General features: G+C 41.7%; 1 protein-coding gene and 1 long non-coding RNA gene across 3 annotated transcripts in view; both read left to right on the forward strand.

The window, feature by feature from the left end:
• Positions 1 to 18,332, forward strand: part of kif5ab (kinesin family member 5A, b) — a 160,495-nt gene that overhangs the window by 80,342 nt on the left and 61,821 nt on the right. For both annotated transcript variants that reach the window (XM_079579228.1, XM_079579229.1), the window contains exons 11-12: positions 11,065 to 11,213; positions 17,935 to 18,155. In XM_079579228.1, the coding sequence (XP_079435354.1) occupies positions 11,065 to 11,213; positions 17,935 to 18,155 (370 nt within the window). The remainder of the gene's footprint in view (positions 1 to 11,064; positions 11,214 to 17,934; positions 18,156 to 18,332) is intronic.
• LOC306980131 lies at positions 34 to 666 on the forward strand. The gene is made up of 3 exons (XR_013793994.1): positions 34 to 167; positions 305 to 476; positions 542 to 666. It is a non-coding gene; the product is annotated as an uncharacterized lncRNA (long non-coding RNA).

Below are 18,332 nucleotides of genomic sequence, written 5' to 3' on the forward strand. Positions count from 1 at the left end.
CCTCTATTGGGCAGCTTCGACTTCCACCTCGGGACAGGAGGCTGTCGCTAAGTGGACGTCTGTGGCCAACCACATGCAGAATGTGCACACGCACGACAATGCCCTGTTCCCTCGGTGCCTACACGGGCCTCTGGTTGGGGAAGGGTCAAGAGTGTGGCTCAAACCAAGTAAGTTTTGCATTTGTTATCAGTAATACTGGCCCTCTACTCATTGTATTTTATGTACATTTCAAAAATGTAAGGTTGGCATTGTCATTCGAAACAAAAATTGCTTTACAATTATGTCATGGTAATTTACTCTGTAGGCACAGCAGCATGTGAGAGGCTCAGTGACATTGTGTTGGCTCCACGCTTTGTGAAGGATGTGGAGAAAATCAGCCCGGTGTACCACACGTCAACCCTTGAGGCCTTCCACAGCCTGATAATTAGGTTCTCCCCCAAAAGTGCAGGCTTCTCCTTCAGAGGAATGTTAGCAAGGTAATACATACATACATTTAAAAAAAAAAAAATGTTGTGTGAATCTGTACCTAAAAATGTTGTAGGTTGCAAATTGCTGCCCTGCACTACAATGAAAATGCTACAAGGTCACATGCTACAACACTTGAAGGTGTACTGCGGTATGCGATAGTGTACCCAAAGTACAAACGTGGCGACTACACCGTGCGAGCCTTGAAGACCAGAGCTACCTCAGGTATGTCACATTAAAAACAACACAACCAATGCTTTTACAAAGACAAATGTTTTGTGCTTTGTTTACAGTCTATATTGACCAACTAATGGCCCTGCTGTTTGAAAGTGTGGTTGAGGATCCTCTCCCATACCAGGAGCACACAGACAAAGTACCTGTGCCTGAACCACTCTGTGCCCAGTATGAGAGGCCAGACAAGCAGGAGGCTGTGAGCAGGCACAGGTCCAGATTTTTCAAGAGGACATAAGGTGAGCATGTTAAGTTTTGGCTTGATAATTTTGTGTGGCAAATATATTACGTAGATTACATAGCTAGTTTATAATGCTAGACTATAGTGCTAGTTTAGCAAATGTAGAATAAGTAAGGATTAAACAACAAGAAGCTGTGTATTACACAGGTTTACTGCACAACGCAGAGTCAGTTTTTTCAGATGATTTATCTAAAGCGACTTCCACAACAATAGTAGCTTAATTTTTAATCATTACTGTGGAAATTGCTGCAGTGGAGTGATATAGAAGATGATTTTCAGACGAACTGTGCGATTACAGGGAAATAATGCACCAGTTACCATTAGAATTCTCAGATGATTATGGATTGACTGTGGAATATGCATTATTATATTTTCAGACTGGCCTGGCAGTATGGAACAAAATCTTTTCAGAATGCAGACTGTGTTGCCTGAGAGCAGTGGCTAACCATGAACCAAAGTCCAGTGGATGAAAAAAGCCCGTGTATGAGTGGTTTTCTGGATTTTCCAGCTTGAGGTGTGTGCAAGACAGGACTGGCCACTCATTTGAACTGTCATAAGTACCTGTAGGTGAGCACATCACAATATTGCTCAACTCGCATTAAAATTCTAACAAATGTAGCATAGGAGTATTGTATTTTACACCAGTAAGTGGGAGAATCGTTTTTAGTGTTGACCAATAAATGCATTTGTTGACACCTATCATTTTGTTTATATTACTATTTCCCCAAGTGGTTTATATTTCTTCTCATTGAAAACAGTTTTTTGCCTTATTGAGGACTATATTTTACATGTAAATTAGAATGATGCTAACACATCTTGCACGCAAAAATGTATGCTGAGTTGTAACAGACTTTTCTTGTCCATGCAGAGTCAGAGGTGGAGAAAGAGGTGGAGAAAATGCATGCAAACCATTCTTCATGTCCACTGTATGTATCGGATCACACGGTGATGCATTTGATCAGTATATTGATGACAGACTTCCCTTTTAAAGTAATTCATGTCTTTGTGTGTTTTTTAATTTTTTTTATAGCATTTCAATTCACATTTTCAGACGACCTCTCTATCGGGCAAAGAAAGAATGTTTCTGGAAATGGAGGCACATTGGACAAGGACAGTCGCCAACCACATATAGAACGATGGGAGTAAACATGGCAATATGAAGAATTCTATAAGCTGACATGCCACTGGACAACATAGTAGATGAAATCAATGTTCCATGCAAGATTTAATTGTAGACACTGATCAGCAATCCAAGAACAAAATGAAGCCTTTAGCTGTTTCTGTCAGATATTTCACAGGATGGTTTGGTGAGGTAGAACCAGCACCACTTTGTCTCTAGAAGCTGAAAACTTAATGGTGCATGTGTAATTATTTTAGTTGGTATTGCTGGGTTGCAGGTTCTAAAATGTGATGTCACACTCCCCAGTGGGGAGGCAGGAGCCAGTTTTTCATATTAACTGCATTACACTTTCACAAGTTGCAGCCAAAAAAATAAATGTATGAATTACAAAAATGATCACTAATTTCAGTCACTGGGTCCATTATCTTTCTTATACAAGACCAAACATTTCCTCAAAAATGAAATAATTGTACCTCTATATAACATTATAGGCCTTTAGAACACTAACCTGCAACCCAACAACTGTATAGCCATAAGAAGTCAACTTTGTCTCCCGTGCATTGAGAAGACCTGCATGTATGCATGCAGCATACTGTACATGAGCTACTGCTACTTGGTTAATTTAAGCCATCCTGTAGCTCAACTGTGGATGCAAGAATTCAGCTTTACTGCTATGTTTTTAATGCCTTTTCCCCTCAAAACTGTAATTATATCAATCTAAAAGGCGTATCAAAGTTTGATGGATGATCGAGCCACATTTAAAAATTCAGTTCAGTGTGTTCTAGTTCTGATTCCATAAATTAAGTATTAAACAGTCAAGTTCGATATTGTATGGCAAGTATTAATTTAAATTGTATTTGTTCAATTTGTTTATTGCACACATCTAGGTAGACTAAGTGAATAGAGTACCACATGCAGCTTGATCCTCAAATGAAATATAAACTGTCATTATTGATTGATTGATATTGTCGTAGTAAGATTAACAAAAGAAAAATTGCATTGGGTAATTGCAATGTTGTAAAAGCCAGGAAGTACAAAATTAAGTAAGAAAACTTACCAAAAAAATAAGATCTATCATTTTCACTATTTCAACTAAATAAGCATACGTGTAAAGACTTTATTATAGCCTTTACTCATCATTTAGTGGTAGTTCAGTGCGTGTGTTACATTGGTTAAACCTGTAATTCACTAAATGTAGTAATAGAAATGACTTTGTGGACCCAAGAGCCTAATGTTACAGACCCTTAGTTAAGCCTTTAGATAAACATGGATGATTTATCTGCTTTATCTTCAATGACCAACCGAAAACTATTTCTAGGACAGTGTTCTTGCACAATATTTTTTTTTTTATGTGACATGTTTTGTGCACTTTGCTGTGAGAGAAATAAAATAAAGCTTTGTAATACATATAATCAAGTCTCTATACCTCACACATTCTCTGCTTGGGACACTGAGATACATCTGCAATGTTTATGTAGACCACAGTGAAAAGTCTACATCTAAAATAGATCGGTAGATTCTGAAAGTAGCCAGGACAGTTACGTTTGGTCCCTTAGCTGCGATGCTAACATCGATCTTGCTCAATGCTAAGCCGTTAGCTTTGTAAATGACAGCGGAATCACTAATAAAATAACCCCGCGCCTCAGAGCAGTCTCGGGTACAAGGCCGCTGTCTGCCACGATGCCTGTCCTGTGTAAAGAGAGCTGTAGAGCTGTCTCACCATGTTGCTAAATAAGTTAGCTCGCTGTGCTCGAACTTTGTTTACGAGGAGCGTTGCGAGTGCATCGTTAGTCAAATGACTCAGGCCTGTCAATCAGACCCCGAAACCCCTCCCACCCCTCACCCCTCCCGCGTGCCCCTTAGTCCTCCAGGCAACGCCCCTTTTCTGTTGAGATTTTCAAATCTGACACTCTCAGACTGAGCCTCTGGAAGGGGGGGTTAGATACCCTTTAAGCTCTGGCCTGCTCAGCTTTGGCATCCTCTTTTATAAGTTGAGCACCACAGACAGAGCAGCAGGACAGGGGTCATACACAACAAAGGGAAGCCCAGAAACACAGAGAAATGGTAATACAGTTGGAGATGTTAATGCAGCCACCAAAAGGCACTTTGCATGGTAATGAAATCATGGTGGCGTTTGGAGGCAGAAGGAGATCTTTTGCTGTTGGGGAGATGGGCCATTTGGGACCTTTGTCTAAAGGTGCGAGGGCCTCGTCTGGGGTCCAGGAAAGGCCGGTTTCTCTACCTGGTTTAGTCAAAGGCCCAGCAGGGGACCCAAGACAGGACGCCAGTGTGGTCACCAATTTAACTAACTAAATACTAATACTAAAATGCCATAACACTTGCCAGCACCGAAACAGAGCGCGTGTGTGTCATCATCACTAACCACTAAACTGAAAGCTGCAGACACTCAAGACCTGCAAAGTTACATCCTCCAAATACACATGAAATCTGCGTGGCTTTATAATAAGGTTACGTTAAGGTTAAGGTATACTTTTTTAATCCCCGTAGGGAAATTCATTCTCTGCATTTGACCCATCCTCAATGCCGCTGTAGGAGCAGTGAGCTGCCAGCGGGGGGCGGCGCTCGGGGACCCATCTCCATGATGTGCAGCCAGGCTGGTGGTCAGAAACACCTGCCACCTGACTGGAGGATTCACCTATTGTACATGTTTTTTAGTGGTAGGGGAAACCGGAGTACCCGGAGGAAACCTACGCAGACACGGGGAGAACATGCAAACTCCACACAGAAAGGCCCTGTCCCTGGCGGGAATCGAACCCGGACCTTAATACGTTTGTTAAGTGGTGACGTCACAGCTCTACCTCTTCCGCAGATGTGCGAGAAACTACAAAAAACTCTTTAATGCCACAATCGATATTTCTGAAACTCAACAGAGAGTTACTTAATATACTTATTTATCAGGCCCAGTAGCCAAAAATGCTGAACCTACTGCTATAAAAGTAATATTTACCAACAGCGCAGCAGCTACGCTAACCCCGGAAGCACCTACTTTAGTAAATAATACTTTTTTAGCAGTAGGTGCGGCATTTTTGGCTAAAGAGTCTGAGAAATAAGTAGGTTCAGTAACTGCCCGTTGAGTTTCAGAAATATTGTTTTATTAAAGAGTTTTTTTTCCGCATATTAGCCGGTATGCTAGGACCCAGAAGTGGAAGTCGTGACGTCACACTTAACAAACATATCAGTTCTCCTGCAGATGACCAGGCTGTGGTGAATGATCGATCCAATGCGCCAGACAAGTGCGTAGTATACAATAAAGTACTGAAGCATAGTGTGGTCCAGTTACAGCCCAAACACGAGCCTCTAAAACGCACTGCTCTGTGTTTTAGCTGCCTTACTTTAGAACATATCATTTTGTTTTCTATTTTGTTTTGCATTTTGAGCCCAGGGGCACATTTTATTATAAAGCAGCTTTGAGAAAACACTTTTATTCTGAGATTATGAATACTGCCTAATAATGAATATTTAGGCTGTTTTATTACAAATCCAACTAATAATTTGTATAATTTGAGAGACCGGAACCGTTACACCCCTAGAAATGAACGAGTCCTATTTCTCTTCCTGTGCCTCTTTTTTTAATTCAAGAATTTCCTTTTTTGTGAACCTTTCTTCACCAAGCTGCCTCTTCACTGGCGTCAAACTATGATTAATACTTAACACTGGCCTCATCCCGTCAAAATAAGTCATAATTAGAAAAACATAAAAACCTGTCATGAGCACTGGAACTATCTCAAAGAGCAGACATGTGATTCTCGGCACAGTGTTCCCTTAATATTTTATTAGTGGGTTTGTATTTATGAATGAAGCGTGAAGAGGAATGCATTGTTTTGCTGTTTCATGTGTGCATTATGTGCTATTATATCTGGGTGAATACTCGATTCTGGAAGGTGTCCATTAAGTAAGGATTAAACAACAAGGAGCCGTGCATTAGACGGTTAAAATGCACAACGCGGAGTCAAGGTGTTACTCCGCGAAGTGCATTATAACCGTCTAATGCACGGCTCCTCGTTGTTTAATCCGCTTATACCATGGTCTCACAAACGTAACATTTATAATAAATGTTTTTTTCATTTACTAAACTCACTAAATATGCCAGACTACCGGGACTATTTTCTGTGGGTTATTAGCCGGTCACTGAGGGCCCGTCTCAGAGCGAGTCATTCTCCGCAGCTATTACGAGGATCTCAGTCAGGCTCAACGACACAACATCAGCACAGAATCACAACACAACAGGACTAACCCGCACTTTTCCGTGGAAGTAAACACCGATGTGCGGCACTCGTGGGCAGGAGTTATTTCACTTTTACGCTGTTTAACCTGAAGCTAGCTAGCTAGCTCAACGAGCTCAACTGTTTATGGAAACGGCTGCAGTGGAGTCGCTCACACCTGGGCCCCATGAACTGAAACTTTTATGTTTGACTTTACTAATCCAGCCAAATATGCTTAAATGCTGGATCATTTTATGTACGCCTGAAAATTATGAATAGTGCCTTAACCGTTTCCCATTTATCAAACGTTTTGTTTTGGCCAAAAGCGTTGAAATTAAACAAAATCCATCTCATACGTTCCTGTCAGTCACTAATTACGTGTTTATCTGATTCAGCTGTGTCATGCGTTGCTATGGCGATGCCCACAGCGGAGTGATATCCCAGTGATTTAACTACCGGACTACGTGTGCGGTTATACGAAAATAATGCACGCTTGTCAGCACCCACCAGCCAATCGGAATCGAGTATTCACCCAGACAAAAGTATAAAAAGTGGTAAACCTAGTCTGGCATCATTTAAATAACAGTTAAATCATGTTCTATTCACCTTATTCCGCCCCGCCCACTTTGGCCACTTTTTGCGTTGTCTCGGCACTTCCGTTGTACAGACATTTCCGGTCGAACGCGAATCCCGTTCATTTAAACGCTCAAATCTGATGTTTAGTCGATTGATTTGTGTAAAATGTCCAATGTTCATTTGCACCAACAAGTCAACACTGCACTGTTTCTTTGCATGGAAGAAAAACTGATTTTTTTTTGGGACTTCTCCAGTCCCATGTTAACAGATAAGAGAAAAGGGGCTGGCACAATTCATGGCGGCGCCCACGCGAACGTCCGGAATAAGGTGAATCACTCCACTGCAGCTGTTTCCATAGTAACAATAAACAACTGAGCTGGAACTACTTTCAGGTAAAACTGATTAAACAGTGAAATAACTCAACAGAACTCAACAAAAAAATATGCAAACAGGCCCCAATGAACAGTTTCAGTTGGCGGGACCATGGTATAAGCGGGATAATGCACTCTGAGGTGTCCATTATTAAAATAACTGGACTCTGCGTCGTCCAGTTATTTCTGATAATGGACAACTCGTCGTGCATTCTCCCTTACTTCCATATGTTAATTACTATGAACTGTCTTGATCGGTGTAGTATATCTTCATATAATTATGTTCATCTAAGAAGCAAAAAGGCATAATTTGACATACAATTTTTCCCTGAATCGTATTTTTAGACTAAGGGGGCCATGGGGGGGCCACTATTGTCTCCTTTATTGATGGGAAACTCTGCTGCTGCTGCTGTGCATTTAAATGCTACAGTGATGAATCGCCGAAGCCTTTGCAGATTCTCATTGATACGGCCTATAAGAACAGTGTGACCCATTGTGTCTGCATTATTAACACTGCAGAATACTATTCCTTTTGATAAATGCATAACCAATGACGGAGGATATCGCTTTTGCTTTAATGAAACCCCGTGGCACAGTGTAGGGTTTGAAGTAACGCATATACACACAGTAATAAAACCCAGGCATCCAACTTTAATTATAAGGCGCCGTTCATCATTTCGTATAATTTAATACAACATTTGCATTAGAAGAAAGATTTGCCTTATTTGTGTTGGCAGGTTTTTTTTAATAGCCTTGAGATCCTGTTTATTACACGAAAGAATAGAAGTGGAATAGAACAGGAATAAGCACGTCAGCTAGATCACGGGTGCCTAAACTTTTTTTCCTCAGGGCCAAAATGGTCATTATTTTGCAGGAAAAGGGCCAAATACAACACTGTTTTGCTTTTATAAAGATCAAAGGCAAACAGGTCTGTGATTATCCTGTAATCATTGTGTTGTTCAAGAGAACCCACTGTTTTGGCGCCATTAGTGCCACAACACATGCACAAATGAATTAAAGTAGAAACTCTTTACAGATTTCAGCATCATCTGTTGGACGTCTGCGGGGCCTCCTCTGCACCCCTGAGCTCATGTAGTCACGATGCCAAAATGTCAAACTCGAGTCCAATACCAAGGAAAAAAGTCAACACAGATTTCCATATAAGACATATTGATCTCTTTTACCATCATGGAGAATATATAGAACATATTTTTATTTTCATCACAAAATAAAATGAGTTTATTTGAAAGGTCGAGTTCAGTTTCCCTTTTTTTTATGGAGGGCCGCATGTGGAAGCTCACACGGTGATGGTCAGTGCAGTGAAAACTTCAACTGAGTGTATTTAGCAGGGGTTTAAACTGCGCCCCACAACTTTATTTTTGCTTAAAGGGACTGTATCTAATTTTGAACCTTTTTAGTCAAAATGTGACAAAATGGGTATTTTTACCGTCACATATTGACTATTTAGGTTGTCCTAACAAATCATAATATGGCGCAAATGTCACACATCAGGCTGATTTTTTTTCACAAATGACTACTTTTACAACATACTTTTATGGGGAACAAATAATTTTACCTTACTAAAAGGTATAGCTCCTTAATGCCAGGTCTGTATCACAATAAAATGTTAGTTGTAGAAGTTAGAGTTGTGTAGAATTATTCAATTTGTAATAAAATGGACCATGAGCAAGATTCAGCAGGAAGCCTGAGGGCCACACTTTCGGCACCTTTGGTCTAGTTTCCTTCATACTGATGAGGTGTAATTTATTGCCAGCCTTTTTTGTTGTAATTAGCTGCAATATTCATGGTCAAATGGCATTAGTTAAAGAGACTATACGGAGTTTAAAAATGTGAAAATTAAGTATTTTCCCCCTACATGTTCCAGACATGTCCTAATGTGTAGAATGAGCTCAGACCTGTTCACCACAACTGCCTCTAATATCCTGCACTCAATATAGAACGTGCAGTTACACATAAGACCTGAGGTAGCAGTAGTGAGTATAACAATTAGCAACTTGCATCTAGCCCCTTTAAAGCAGTACTAAGTAACTCTTCCCCCTAGAGGCCATAAGCGCAACTGCAGGTGTAGTAGCAAGTTACGATTTTTTAACTTATTAATTGTCTTGGAGAGTAAATACTACGCTGACAGGAAAGGCGAAGGGAGAGAGGGTTACTGTGCATCCAATTATACAATGGAAATATTTTTTTTCACTCAAACTTGCCTGTAAATACTGTTTAAAGTGACGTTAGCCCGCAGTTAGCTTTGCCTGTTAGCATGTTAGCTTCTTCTTCGTGATTACATTAGTGTGTATTGCTTTCTCCGGACCGGTGGCAGTCAAGTTGCAAACATGGTTTTCTGACCAGAGACACCAGGGGGAGATGAAAGACCCTCCAATCATCCCATAAACACTTGTATTACCCCCACAGGGACTACGGAAAGGATTTATTAAGGTAAACATGTTACTTAGTACTGCTTTAAAGGTGCATTATGCAACTTTTTATGCGAAAAAAAAAGTTGATATTAGTGCGTATTGAACCTTGTAGTGACACCCAGTCAGCATGGTGCCTTTTCTTTGGATCACGGTGATCTCTAGAAAGCGCTAGGATAACTTTTTTTGTAGGTTTTCTGGTGAGTGTCTCCGTCAGCAGTGAAAACCTTCCAAACAGTTGATCCTGGAGCGTCCTAGAGACCACTGTAATGGAAAGGAAGTGCGCCATGTTGACCACTCATACACCCACTGTGTCACTACAAGGTCAAAAACACAGAAATCAACTTTTTTTCTGCATAATGCTGAGGTTAGAAGATGCATGAGGGAGAACAAACAGATTCATAGATGAGGTGAAAGAGAAGACAGAACATAGGATTAAATTGGAGCAGATTATTCATTGTGTCTGCCCTGGAGCCCACAGCTGCAATGGAAGATTAATTACAGACTGGATTATGCTGTAATACGTAAACTGATGTTCATCATTTACTGCTGGCTGTCAAAGAGAACGACACAATCCCAAGATTAGCAGGAAAGAATTGCTTTCATGATTTGCTCTCAGCCAGGGCAAGCTGTACAACGTCACGTCTGATGACTATCCAACTCCACGGGATCCTATGAATATTAAACGTACGGCTGAATGAGGTGTTTTTGCATTTCATTCTTAATACGCGCACACACTGCCAGTGCAATTTAGCGCCATCATTAGTTTGACCCAGAGTTAGATTAGTGTCTTATCTGAACGGTAAATCAGACTTTGCGGAAAAATATTGAATTTTTTACCTCCTGTTGTTTCATTTTCAGCCTCTCTTTTTCAATTTACCCCCAAAAAAAAAAAGACAAGATGACGATCAATCCAGCTAAGGCGTCCCTTCTCGTTACCGGCGGGACGCAAATGAGTTGGGACTTTCAGTGTTTTCTCTCTGGAGTGTGAAATGAAACGATGGCCGGTGATATAGTGACGCGATATTTGCGATCAAACGGGGCAGCAGCTTGAATGAACGCTGTACGGCGGCTTGGTTTGTTTGGAGATTTACAGCAACATCAAATGCATGACAAATTTTAGACGGTTTCAACGGAGCATAGCGCTGCTGTCGTCTTACAACTGCGGTTACTCATACCTTTGTTTTACAGCTACAACCACCATCAAACAGCAGGAGCCCTCATTTGCATACCAATTAGTGAGAAGTAAGCCTCCTCTCCAAAGTCAAGGCTGAATACCCATGTTGACAGTTCCTCCTTTCTGCAGCGCTGTTTCTTTGCGAATTTTCACTTTGTTCTCAACACATGGCTGGTTCCATTGGTAACTTTTCTCTCTCTCTGTCTCTCGCTGTACATTTTGCTTAATCAGGGCCAAGACCATTCGTAATACGGTGTCGGTGAACCTGGAGCTCACGGCTGAACAGTGGAAGAAGAAGTACGAGAAGGAGAAGGAGAAGAGCCGGTCGCTTAAGGAGAGCATTCAGAGGCTGGAGACCGAGCTCAACCGCTGGAGGAACGGTAATTAATGCACATGTGGAAGGAGACGGGGAGGCTTTAAGATTATATTAATCATAACCTATTCATAGAAATCATATTAAGAAGTGCTGGCATACTGCACCCTTTAATTTATGGTTGAATTTGAATCTTTTCTGAGAAATATGGATGCAAGTTCAGACCTGGTTTTGAATAATAGGCACAAACTAGTGTTTTTTTTGGCGTTTTGTGCACTTTGTCGTTGCTGTTGAGGTGTACATTTACAGCAAATATATATATATTATAAGTAATAAGGACAGTCTACCGTTTACATTTAGTATATCATATAGACCAGGGGTAGGCAATGTCAGGCCTGGGGGCCAAATTCGGCATAAAACTTTTGGCCCCCAAGAGAATTTTGAAGAAACATTTATTCAGAAATCAGAGACCAAATACATGAAAAAGACTAAAATGTGGAAAATGCTGTCAGTGTTTTCACATTTCCCAGCAAAACAACCCATTAGGTCATATATTACGTGCAAAACTTATATTTGTAGAAAAAAGGTACTTTACTTTGGGTTACAATTATGTGTTTCGGCCCTTGGTGTTTTGGCAATGAAGAAAATCGGCCCTCCATGACACAAACTTGCCTACCCCTGATATGGACCTTTAGCCTAAACAGTTGAAACTGGTAAGATCTATAGTTGCATGGAGCTAATGTCAGTGCTTTAATTAAATGGCAAAGAAAGGTGCAGGTGCTCTATTTATTCCATTGCAGCTTGTCAGGCTCCATTCTGTCTGCAGTCCGCCTCCTGTCCAACCCAATCCAGCTTTATTTATAATGCACTTTAGAAACAGCACAGTTGACCAAAGTGCAGTACACACATCATAAAACAACAGCACAACTAAGTGATACAAAAAGATTTATAATCAGTAACATGAATTGAACCAGGGCACAGGCGTCTGTTTTAATCCATATTTACCCCTTTGTCTTGTTTATATTGCATCTACGAGGCCAAACGGAGCACAAGCCTGAGCTGAATGCGGCGCTGCTCGTGTTTGCTCCCGTCTGCTAAAAATAACCAATGGCCGCGCGATTAAGGAGGGACTTGATGAACAGCAAGAGTGTGATGGTGACAGGCAGGAAGAGCAGCCAGTCAGTGTTCAGAAGACCAAGCTCGAGCCACGCAAATACAGCGTGGTGTGTGTTTACAGCGGAGAGACAAAGGAGAGGAGACACAGCTGAGTGCAGGTCTGCCCCAGTACTCAAGGGGAACGCTCTCACGGCTCGGAGAGGTGGCAGTTCTTTAAACTGGGATTTTCAGAGGTGGCGGTCCCGGTGTGTACTGGCCCACTTAAAGCACTGGCTGACGTTGTCAAAACAAAACACGAGAGAATGAGGAAAGCAAAGGAAAAGGAATTCTTTGACTGCACTTTTGCTCTGTGGCATTATCACTATAATCAGTTTATATTTCGCCAACAGTAACTCAAAATAGTGTAACTCAGTTAAAGTGCCTATACAGAGTTTAAAAATGTCAAAATTATGTATTTTCCTCCCTCCCCCTACATGTTCCAACAATGTCCTAATGTGTAGAATGAGCCCAGATCTATTCCCCACAACTGCCTCTAAAATCCTGCACTGTCTCTCAAAAAGGTGTCAATTCGGGTCCGAAGTGCCGTCATGCACAAGTTTAATAGAGAGACTGCAGTTACACGTATGACCTTATGTGGCAGTGGTGAGTATAAAATGGCTAACTTGCATCTAGCCCCTTTAATATAGGAGCATAAAACAATATTACAATATATTACAATGTTAAACTGGTTTTGACATGAAACTGGGTCAACATTTGATTGTCTAGAACAGTTTTCCTCAACTGGTTTGGTGTTGGGATGACAAGTTATACAACTTAGACTTGTAAAATATGACTTGAAATGTTCTAGAATTGTTGTTGAATAAGCATTAAATAAGCTAAAAAATGCTGTAATCATGATTAAAACAACCCGATAATCCGTTCGTAGCCTAGCGCACTTCCTAAAGTAAAGTTCATAAAGTTGTATTGGGTTGAGAGAGATAATCAGAGGCTGTCAGTGCTTATGAAATACTATAGTCTCCCAGGGACAGCTCACAGACACCGGGGGCAGACCTTGCAGCGGGGCAGTGTGAAGGGAGGAGGTACGAGCCCCAAATGTAGGGAGTTGGGACTGTCAAAGTAGAGCAGTAAAGTAGTGGGACCGGAAGTTGCGAAGATATATGTTTCCCATAATGCAATGCAAAATTCAGTCGCTTCCCCGCCTATCGGATGAAATTTTGAGAGAGCAGAACGCCCGAATTTTCATTTTTTACAAATAAATAGTGATTCTATACTTTGTCTATGCATTAATTTGAAAGAAAGCGTTTTCTGGGAAAGGCTTGTGAGATGCGAGCCACTGAAAACGATTCCACAGCCCACTTTTGTGTCCCAACCCACCAGCTTCGAACCCCTGATCTAGAAGCCATCTTATACCCTGACAAATCTCGCTAACATTTTGTTCTCACTTGAAAGTTCCAAGTTCCTCCGTAATACATAAAAAAATACTGATCTAAATGAAAAATCGGCGTATTATTCGCTAATAACAGCACTCCACGCTTTCTTTACTTATTCATGCAACATCAAACTCAGCTTCCTCAAACGCTCATCATTTCCAAAGCTGAACTGACGACTGAACCAACAGACTTTGTGATTGCCTAAACCGCACTGGCAGCCTGCCTAAAAACCCACAATCCCCTGTGTGTCTGTGCTGGACTGACGCACTGACAAGAGATGGGATAAAATCTCTTCAGCCATCCTGCCTACAGACATTATTTTCCAGACCGAGTAAGTGCCGACTTAACCTCATTTAATTTATCTAAAATGATGCCAGTGGATAAGGAAAGAGTGCAGCCAAGACGACTGGGCTGGACGTGTGCCTGAAACACTTAGTAAAACCTTTGCAGTTTCCTGTTCTATATTTTACAATCTCTATAATGACGTGCAGGCTTCACATGCCGCCTGTTCAGCGCCTCCTTATGTTTTAGTAATTCACTCAGCAGCATCAGCTAATCATGTCGAACACAGCTCCGCATCAAGACGACCATTGGAGTCCCCGCGGATCACTGACCATACCACGTCACGCGCATACAAACGGATACAGTTCTCTCCCAGGGCGCCGGGTCGATACACAGCGCGGGTGCTCAGTGACGCCAATTACTTGACATTCAAGTTGTGTGGTGGATGTCGTCCAGGGAAGACAATTTCACTCGCATCTTTATTGAACCCCCTATCAACGGAAAATAGCCCGTTTATTGCCTCATTCCACTCCGCCGCTCTCTTTCTCCTTCACGCAGAGTCCATCCCGGGACCTCAATTTTGGTTCTTTTTAATTCACTAATGGATCATTTTGACAACAACTCCGCTCCCATTCCGCGTCCTGAGCGCCCCCTATTTTTTTACACCTCCGGCCGTGCACTTCTCGAGACAGCTGCCTTTGACCTGCGTCTTGTACCACATTAACCACACCGTTCTAGGATTCAAGGATCGCCCAAAGACTCGAGCAGCTGCTTCGCTTAAACTCGACACTCGCTGCGCTGGCTGGGATCTCATCTCTCTGTGCGCATTTTGCATCAAACCTGGCAGCTCTTATTGATTGGGGCACCATTAAACGCTAGTCTGTAGACAGCCCCCATGAGCTAAGAGTACTGCGCAGTCTTAGCCGTATGGATCGCTTGACCTTGTCGTGAAGCGGGGAAGGAGTAAGTGTTCAATTTAAAACCCATCCAATCAGTTGTAATGCTGCTGTAATATCATACTCGGATCAGTGGAAAAAAAACACATTAGCATTTTACATTTTTGCATATTTGACTCATAAAACCCCTTTCAGTATCTGTGAAAAAAGCTGTGAACAGAATCGAGTAAAGCGGAGTGCGGAAAAAAGAATCTTCTGCCAACCACAGTGACTGTCATCATCAACAAATGAGGAATTACAAGTGAGGAACTGCAAATTCTGTTGTGTTTGGTTATCCTAAAGGGAGTTTAAAAATGTTAAAATTATGTATTTACCTCCCCCTACATGTTCCTGCCATGTTCTAATGTGTAGAATGAGCCCAGATCCATTCATCACAACTGCCTCTAAAATCCTGCACTGTCAGGTTAATTCGAGTCTGAACTGCCATCATGCACAAGCTTAATATAGAAGGTGCAGTTACACGTAAGACCTGAGGTGGCAGTAGTGAGTATAAAATGACCAACTTGCATCTCATCTCTTTAAAGTGGACATATCATGATAAATTGATTTTCTTGAGGTTGAAACCATGTTCTAACGTTGTAGTATTTCACAGTTTCACACAGTTTTGAGTTAGTCCTCAGACAAAGCTGTTAAATTTAGCGGTTTCTTCCTCTACGGTGTCAGTGCCTCGTTCTGTACTTCCTGATTACACTTGTATCATTGTTCAAACCCAAAAAACTGTCCCGTAATCCAATATTAGCGATTTTGAGCCATGCTGTGCCCGAAGTGTGTTTTTCACACGCTGCTAGAGCAGCTTACCACGCCTGCTCAGTCCAGTCCGAGTCTGTGTTTTATCAAATCCAGTTTGTGTTTTGCGATAAGTGGCCCAGGCCATGAGGTTGTGTTTATTTGGGGAAAACATTGGAGAAGCAGAGACAGCGCCAGTAAGTTTAATGAGAGCGATTAGATGATAATAAGATTTACATTAAAGCCCTTTGGCACTTGTCACTGATAAATATTAAACATGAATATGAGGAAAATCAAAACACAGTAACACGTGAATCTAATAATAGTATATTATACACTCAAACTTTCTAAAACAGAGGTCTCCATCCAACCTTTTTTACCCGGCGAGCTACTTTTACACAACAAGAATATCGAAGAACTACGTTTGCTTCAAAAACACTTGTGTAAAATGCTTTGTGGGTGTACTTCACCTTGGAGAATAAGTAGCCAAGATCGTATTTCAAAGAAAATGACTTGAGCTTAGTCCTTATACATTACAATTACAACCTAACTGTTTGCAGATTGTGTTCAGCATGTTCAGAACCAACAGAAAATGCATCTAAAATGTGAGTTATCATGCATATAGAGATGTAGAAAGGCCTGGCGAGCTACTGGTTGAAGACCCCTGTTCTAAAACATAGTATTGTTTCCTACATAATCAACATGCTTTATAGTTACCTAAACTGATTTAAATAGCCTATGCATCACATAGAACACTTTGTTTTACCCGGCAGTGTGCACGGATCACTCGCGTGTGACCATACCCCCTCCAACTTGCCAAACAAGTAAAGCTACTGGAAACACTTATCATTTTTGTTTGTTACATGCATTGATGTGGTTCTTTATAGATGTTTTCTTGACCCTCTACACCAGGGGGCGGCAAGTTTGCGTTGAGTCGGGCCGATTTTCATCAACGCCAAAACACCAAGGGCCGAAACTCAACATTGTCGCCTAAAAGTAAAGAACATTTTTCTGCAAATGCCAAAGTTTTACATCAGTCGTTCCCCAGTCAGGACCCAACGTTACCCTCGAATGACAGGTCCAAATAACCCAAATAAAACCTTTATTTGTCATATAGCGTTTTCCCACACAAGTTTTTATTGAAAACGCCGTAGAAATGCCTTTAAAGCAGTACTAAGTAACTTATTTACCTTAATAAATCCTTTTCGTAGTCCCTGTGGGGGTAATACAAGTGTTTATGGGATGATTGGAGGGTCTTTCATCTCCCCCTGGTGTCTCTGGCCAGAAAACCATGTTGGCAACTTGACTGCCACCGGTGCGGAGAAAGCAATACACACTAATGGAATCACGAAGAAGAAGCTAGCATGCTAACGGGAAAAGCTAACTGCGGCCTAACGTCACTTTAAACAGTATTTACAGCCAAGTTTGAGTGAAAAAAAATATTTCTATTGTATAATTGGATGTACAGTAACCCTCTATCCCTTCGCCTTTCCTGTCAGCGTAGTATTTACTCTCCAAGACAATTAATAAATTAAAAAATCGTAACTTGCTACTATACCTGCAGTTGCGCTTATGGCCTCTAGGGGGAAGAGTTACTTAGTACTGCTTTAAAACTGAAATTCCAGGCAGTTCCAGATGGAAAATATTGAAAAAAAGTTCCCCATAGACTCGCGACCCACTGAAAACAGTTCCGCGACCCACTTTTGGGTCCCGACCCACTAGTTGAGAATCACTGTTTTACAATACATACTGTAGGAGGTGGGATATTCTGTCAGGGCGTTTTTAAAATACTGACACTATTTCTTGCATGTTTAGTGTACTGTGTAAATAATGTATTATAATGTTTCTCAAAATCATCTTGAGGGCCAGAGGTTCTGTGCTGGAGGGCCGGATTTGGCCCGTGGGCCTGACGTTGCCTACCCTTGCTCTACACCTATTTCTGCAGCTTCCTGAAGTTGGAATGGAAAAAGGCAGCCTCAGGTAGACTCTAGAGAACACGAAAAAAACAGGGTAATATAAAGGAAAGTCAGCAATATCAAGAGGAATAACAACAACATGGACTGACTCACGGGTCAGAGATCACTCGCTCGCAGCCAAAACACGTCAAGAAAGCCGAGGAAATGTCTGTGTTTTGTCACAGTAGAATCACATTAACGCGTGAGCCTATATCTATTTCAAGGTGCGATTAAACATTGTGAGATGACACCTCTAATCTCTTTTAAACACATGATCGAGTGAGGGTTTTCGTAGATCCAACAGAAGTGCTTTATTTCTCCAGGGGAATATGTGAACACCGAAGCGCTGACATCAGAGAAAGACCTTTCCCTGGCGCCTCCCGAATCCGAAGAGGCCGTCCCCGACATCTGCAGCCCGTGCACCCCCTGCTCCCCCTGCACACCCTGCTCCATCGCCTCCTCCATCGTGGTTCACATTTCTGACGAGGAGCGGCAAAAGTACGAGGAGGAGATCCGCAAGCTCTACAAACAGCTGGATGATAAGGTGAATAATCGGCGTCGCCCGAGGGGCCCATCTGCGCGCATGAATAGAGAGGAGATTACACATGATGGGCCGAGGCTTTGCGCTGGCATGCATTCATGAATACCGCTCCCATACATGTATTATTTATGCTAATGAATGCAGGTTGAGACGTATAATCGTGGCTAAAGTCCCTCTGAA

The sequence above is a fragment of the Gobius niger genome (genome assembly GCF_951799975.1).
Source record: "Gobius niger genome assembly, chromosome: 20".
NCBI classification, from domain to species: domain Eukaryota; kingdom Metazoa; phylum Chordata; class Actinopteri; order Gobiiformes; family Gobiidae; genus Gobius; species Gobius niger.